Source organism: Coregonus clupeaformis, chromosome 12 (assembly GCF_020615455.1).
Source record: "Coregonus clupeaformis isolate EN_2021a chromosome 12, ASM2061545v1, whole genome shotgun sequence".
NCBI classification, from domain to species: Eukaryota; Metazoa; Chordata; class Actinopteri; order Salmoniformes; family Salmonidae; genus Coregonus; species Coregonus clupeaformis.
Window position 1 is genome coordinate 12,905,294 of NC_059203.1, and position 6,291 is coordinate 12,911,584.

Consider the following 6,291-nt stretch of genomic DNA (forward strand, 5'->3'; position numbering starts at 1 on the left):
AATTCAAAAATATTGCTCAGAAAACCAGATGTTTAAATCGGCATATGCTTACTTCGATTACGACCTTACGCCGATTAAGATAAGCAGAGTAAGGTGTTTACATGACTATTGCGTAATCTGCCTACTGCCACAATCCATTTAATATCGAGTTATTAGTGTGCATGTAAACTTACTCAACAATGAACAGATCATTCAGTGTGGAACAACCAGGGTAGGTTGTTTTAGTCAGACAGGGAGAATCCAGTTACTAGTCAGTCTCTTTCTAAACAGGAGACTGGCTCTTGTAATTACAAGCCAATAAATTAAAATTTACCCCACGCTACTTTTACACAAAACAGGCCTCTTTTGTTCCACGCCTAGCTAGCTGTCCTGTTCATCCTCATGGGAATAGGGAAATGGAAGAACTTTTAGAGAGACTAGCACCCCAATCTGAACTATTCATCTTCACAGGAGAAGATCTTACAAAAGTGATTAGTTAGAAATGCTGTGTCTTGTTCTCCCACATTGATCGACTCACTGGGGAAACAATGTTTGTGTAAACGGCTAAATCATTATTAGGAGTGTTACTAAATTCACATGGACCATATGTGAGGTTCTGGCCCAATATTACACATAGCAGGAGGCCAGTTATATATTTCCACCACGAGGTTAATATATGTGGTTTAGACCTTTTAACAATTTGAGTGTTGTTAACAAAACAACATTGTGCGACGGGCCTTAGATGCTCTGATCAATAAGGTTTATTTGTCCATAGACATACCTACTGTAACACAATGTGTCACTCATGAACACTGGACAAGCCTTAAAGTCATCTCTGAAGCCACGTATCATCCTTTGAGATGGCTTATCGGGATTCTGGTATCCACAGTAAATCCACCCACTCCTTCACAGTGAGATGGTTCAGCTACTGGCCCTAGCAGCAGTCCACCGGTTCTGGGTTCTGGGTTTGGGTTCAGAGTGTCTATGAAGAGGCTGATGTGAGCTGTCCCTTCTGTACGTACTCCAGAGCTGTGGCGATGGTTCTCATATCCATCTCAATACTACGTGCCCAGTTCTCCACATCACCGATTTCCTGGTCAAGAGAAAGATAAAAAAAAAAAGGTTAGATAAAAGTTAGGGCCTTATTAGGGGTCAACACTAAAGATACAATGGGGAGGGTTAGAACTAAACATGCCAGAAGTTCATGAATAAGTAACCTGCACGTTATAGACTACAAATGGATAACTGTTTTAGTTATTCTGGTAATGACCTGGGCCAGGTTTCCCAAAGCATCTTGGGAAAGGCTAAATTAATCTTAGAACCATAGGATCAAATAAAATAAATTGTTATTCTTCACTTGCTTCGTAAACAACAGGTGTTATCATTTAAGGCTCTAGATTGCAGGAAATGGCTGTTACAGGTGTTAAAAAACGCAAATATCAGAGTCCTCCTCTCCCACCTGGATTGTATATGATTTGCACATTATTATTTTTAAAATTCTTGAAGCTCTGTCAAGTTGGTTGTTGATAAATTAATAGACAGCCATTTTCAAGTCTTACCATAGATTTTCAAGCCGATTTAAGTCAAAACTGTAACTAGGCCACTCAAGAACATTCAATGTCTTCTTGGTAAGCAACTCCAGTGTATAGTAGTTGGCCTTGTGTTTTAGGTAATTGTCCTGCTGAAAGGTGAATTTGTCTCCCAGTGTATGTTGGAAAGCAGACTGAACCAGGTTTTCCTCTAGGATTTTGCCTGTGCTTATCTCTATGCTGTTTATTTTTATCCTAAAAAAACTCCCTCGTCCTTGCCAATGACAAGCATACCCATAACATGACGCAGTCACCACCATTCTTGAAAATATGAAGAGTGGTACTCAGTGATGTGTTGTAAAAATCACTGACATTATGGGATATTGTGTGTAGGCCAGTGACAAAAAAATCTAAACGGAATCTATTTTACATTCAGGCTGTAACACAACAAAATGTGGAAAAAGTCAAGGGTTGTGAATACTTTCTGAAGCCCCTGTATATCCAAATACAGTATATGTTTATGGTAATGGCCACAAGGGGGTGGTATTGTCAACTTTATGAATGAGCACCAGACATGATGATGGAGGTTCATCTCATTTAATCGTCAGAAGGTCCTGAAAGTCATCCTCTTGAGAAAGCAAAAAATTAGCTTTGACTGAGATGACTCAGAGGTATTTTGACGGTGACAAAACATCTCTCTCCCTCTCCTCTCTCTCCCTGACCAAGCCAAGGTCCCTCAGGCTAGTGACACTTTCTTTTCTCAGTTTGCAGTATATGACACAAGCACAATGCACCAGCTTCACAGAACATTGTAGAAGGCCAGAGAGAGGGAATGTTGTGTTTGATGTTCAACAACCAGAGTTTGGATTTACCTCCACTATGCTAACAAAGACACAGCACAGAGATTGTCTTACAGCTGAGCGGTCTTGGTAGAACAGTAGCTATCTGTGTGAGTCACATATATATTGATGTGCTTGAGGCCTACAGTAATGTAACGGAAATTGTTTATATATTTTTATTTAACCTCTTTTTAAAAACAGGCAAGTCAATTAAGAAGAAATTCTTATTTACAATGACGGCCTGGCAAAAGGCCTCCTGTTGTGACGGTGGCTGGGAATACTATATATATATATATATATATATATATATATATATATATATATTATATTTTTTTTTTATATATTTTGAACATTACAATGTTTCACTGGATAGGTGACAGAGCTCATGTTACATCAAAAAAGGAGTGGAACAGTTCAATCCAACTTCAATGCCTCTAGGGATAGTAAAGATACTTTGTTTGTCGCAAAAGGAAAATACCCCATACCACTTCTCCTGAAATCTTTTAAAACACTCATTAATATGGGGGTCTGCCACCACTCACCAACCATCAAAAGATTTAGAGATGTTGGTTACTAATCTAAGACCATATAGGGTTGACGGTGTGTGTGTGTGTATACCTTCAGGGCCTGGTTGAAGCCTTCCACCATACTAATCCACTGGCCAGTCTGCTTGGAGAACTGTCCGGCCTGCACCTGTAACGTCTTCACCTCATGGTCCAGCTTCCTCTGGTTCACATACGCCTTGGCCACCCTGGAATTAAAACATCGCACACAGCAACTGGAAGATGAGTAGGCTATAAGATGTATAGCACCTGTTAAAAAATAAGCCGCAAGAGTTAGGAGATGATCAGAAAATGATTTCAAAGATTGACACAAGGATGGAAGCTAACTAAGTTCCATTATTCAATAGAATGTTGATCTGACGACATCTTAAGGGCAAAGATACCATTTGATATTGTAAAATGAAGAGAAAGTAGACTGACAGCTCCTGAAAGTGTAAAATGATGTCCTTATGGACTCCTTAACGTTAAATCTCAAAGAGAGAGAAATGTTGAAACACCTGACTTTATCCTCCTCTCCTTCACTGCAGTAGAACGTAGCGGCACAACAATGGTGGTCACGTCCAACTGTTGCTCACTAAGCTGCTTTTCTTGGGTTCGCCACTAAGTAACTTTCATAATGATTCAATATTACCAGTGTACATTGTGCTGTGGAGTCACATGCCATCATTGGTTAACACAGTGATTGAAAGCTAAGCACACAGAGGGTCGTTCCCCGACCCAGATTATGCCTAGTCCTGGACTGAAAACCCAACTCAATTGAGAAGCTCCATTAAATGCTTTTTAGTCCAGGATGAACTTTAAAATCGCTCCACAGGTTTCGATTGGCAGGCATTCTTCTATTATAACATGTTATAATAAGCCAAGGCTACTCATATAGATGACTGTAGCAACACATTTTCAATGCAGGTTACAACATACGTCTAATTTGTCACGTGTCAAGGCATTTGAGCTGAATTGGCTGAGTTGAACAGCTGAATGACTCGAACCAATAGGACATAAAATGGGGCACATAAAACAGTAGTTCCAAACAGGGCATACATACCCGACATTGAGGTGGTCCACCAAGGCTTCTGTTAGACAGGTGGCAGCAGTAATTGCCTCTCGTCTACGTCCCTCTGTGCAGGGAAAAAGAAAACAGCTGTCATGTCATGATGGGTGAATGGAATAGCCTCCACTGGAGATGGCAGCAAGCTGGTTAGCTATCAGGTCAAGAAGAAGCGAGAAGCTAGCTAGCTGATTTCTGAGGCTACTTAGTTATGTGCTAGCTAGCTTTGTTCCAGGGCATCAGTGTGAGTTCCTCTACTAACACAGAAGCAGATACAATTTATTGTGGTCGTTGAATGATGGGACCAGAGTTAAGGGCCGTCCACACCAAGGATGATAACCATAACAATAAAAAATAAAATAAAATCTAATTCAAGTGAACAGGAGCATTCATACTACAACGATAACTACAAAAAGAGTGGAGAACGAGAGCTATCGTTTGGATCACTTTCAGAGTGATTTTTTCCCTGTCCCTCCAACGAAATCAAAGAATGCGTTCCATTGAAGTGTTCTTAGTCCTAGGTACACGAGGCAGCTTGGAGAGGAGTGCACGGTAAGCTTGCCTGGAGAACTGGGCATGTGAGCATATTGTTGGCAACATTAATTATAGGAGAATTTAGGAGAATTATAATCCACAACAAACAGAGCGTATCAATATGCCAAGGCCATATTTTCCAATAGTATCTGTGAACGCTGATAACATCCTGACAAAATATACACTGACTGGCTGCTAATGTGCCTTTCTGGACCTTGTAAACTGTAGAGAAAATACTCATTACTGACCCAAATGGTTGCCTAATCGAATTATTATTATTTGGGAATGAAATATGCATTCAGAACGCAGAGCTTTTTAGTGGTTTACAGCTCACTGCAGTTTACAGCTTCGACTAGAATTCTTTATTAACCAAAATAAAAAAAATATGCATTATTACATTGTGTTGTTATTTTGATGTCGTTGGCTTGATCGCTTTCTTGTCCTTAAAAAGTTTAATAAATTGGGGAGATTTGAGCTGCGTACCCACAGGGACTGGGAGCGCAGCTTGGGGAGCCCACAAAGTGTAGCCTGTCATCTCATGATGCGCTTCATTTTTTTTTACTGTGGAAATTCATTGGTTAGGCCTATATCCTCTTCACTTAAGTATTATGCCTATTATTTAGCTAATGAATGATGGGTTGCATATTTATGCAATAAGGCCCGAGGGGGTGTGGTATGTGGCCAATACATCACGGCTAAGGGCTGTTCTTAAACACGACGCAACGCGGAGTGCCTGGATACAGCCCTTAGCCGGTTGCGTCGTGCATAAGAACAGCCCTTAGCCGTGGTATATTGGCCATATCCCACAAACCCCTGAGGTCCCTTATTGCTATTATAACATATTGGACATTAACATTACAACATATTGGATACCGACCGCAGTTAAACCCCAAAGAAGAAGGAAGAAGTCACTATGACAATGAACACACCCAGAAGCACTGAATGGCCTGTGTTACCACATTATTAATAGGCCTACAGCGAGCAGTTGGACGTTTTGATCAGTTGATTGACAGGTGTATGATACTTTATAACGATACACTTTCCTCTAGTGTGGATGCTCGCCAACGTTTTATAGCTATGTATAATGTATCGTTGTAGCTAGTTATCGTCCTTGGTGTGGACGGCCTTTACTAGTTAGCTACCTATACATGCAGTTAGTCACGAAATTCACAATTTACTTGTCCCATCTCAAGCATTTACAACAGTTGTCTGCCTTTGCTCCAGTCTAGGTTCAGGATCACAAGTAACTTAATTAGAACGACCTTCATGTTGCTGCTAACAAATTAGCTTGCCATCTACATTTACTAGTATTGTTTTAGCATTAAGTATCGCTAGCTAGTCAGACAACTTCCGTTTCCTCTCACCTTGAAGTTCTTTTCGTTCGTTCTGCTTTGATTGGTGCTCCTTTAGTAAACGAGAAAGCATTTTTACTTCTTTTTTTTTTCAGTTGAATGTTTTAATCAGATATATTTTCATTTAGCTAGCAGGACTCAAAGCTGTTGTCACGAGACCGCCCAATGCGGAAGAGACTTCTACCACGTGATGATAATCGATCGCGTTTCTAGTCTTCTTCTTCTTCGATGAGGTTTACCGGCGGTTGGCATCCAATTTGTTGCATTACCGCCACCTACTAGACTGGAGTACAACTCCCTTATCTTTCCTTGAAAAATAAAATAAAGAAATACCCTACCATCTAACACTACACTCACAAATTCAAAAATATTATTAATAATTAACACCACCATACTCCACTATTTAAATATATTCATTCCTACCTCATGCCCTCAACCTGAAATGATGGG

At 40.2% G+C, this 6,291-nt stretch overlaps 1 protein-coding gene across 1 annotated transcript; it reads right to left on the bottom strand.

Moving 5' to 3' along the window:
• Window positions 1–314: 314 nt before the first annotated feature.
• LOC121578600 (biogenesis of lysosome-related organelles complex 1 subunit 1) lies at window positions 315–6,034 on the bottom strand. The gene is made up of 4 exons (XM_041892966.2): window positions 5,854–6,034; window positions 3,953–4,025; window positions 2,966–3,098; window positions 315–1,072 (listed from the first exon to the last, which is right to left on the bottom strand). The coding sequence occupies exons 1-4, from the start codon at window positions 5,912–5,914 to the stop codon at window positions 962–964; spliced, it is 378 nt and encodes a 125-aa protein (XP_041748900.1). The 5' UTR covers window positions 5,915–6,034; the 3' UTR covers window positions 315–961.
• Between the last annotated feature and the right edge of the window lie 257 nt (window positions 6,035–6,291).

What these genes read in the sequence shown, in the direction of transcription:
- LOC121578600 (XM_041892966.2), bottom strand. Translation starts at nt 5,914, where the DNA reads ATGCTTTCTCGTTTACTAAAGGAGCACCAATCAAAGCAGAACGAACGA. An exon ending in CGAACGAAAAGAACTTCAAG is followed by an intron (nt 4,026 to 5,853) that starts GTGAGAGGAAAC and finishes TTCCCTGCACAG; the next exon opens with AGGGACGTAGACGAGAGGCA. An exon ending in GCTTCAACCAGGCCCTGAAG is followed by an intron (nt 1,073 to 2,965) that starts GTATACACACAC and finishes TCTCTTGACCAG; the next exon opens with GAAATCGGTGATGTGGAGAA.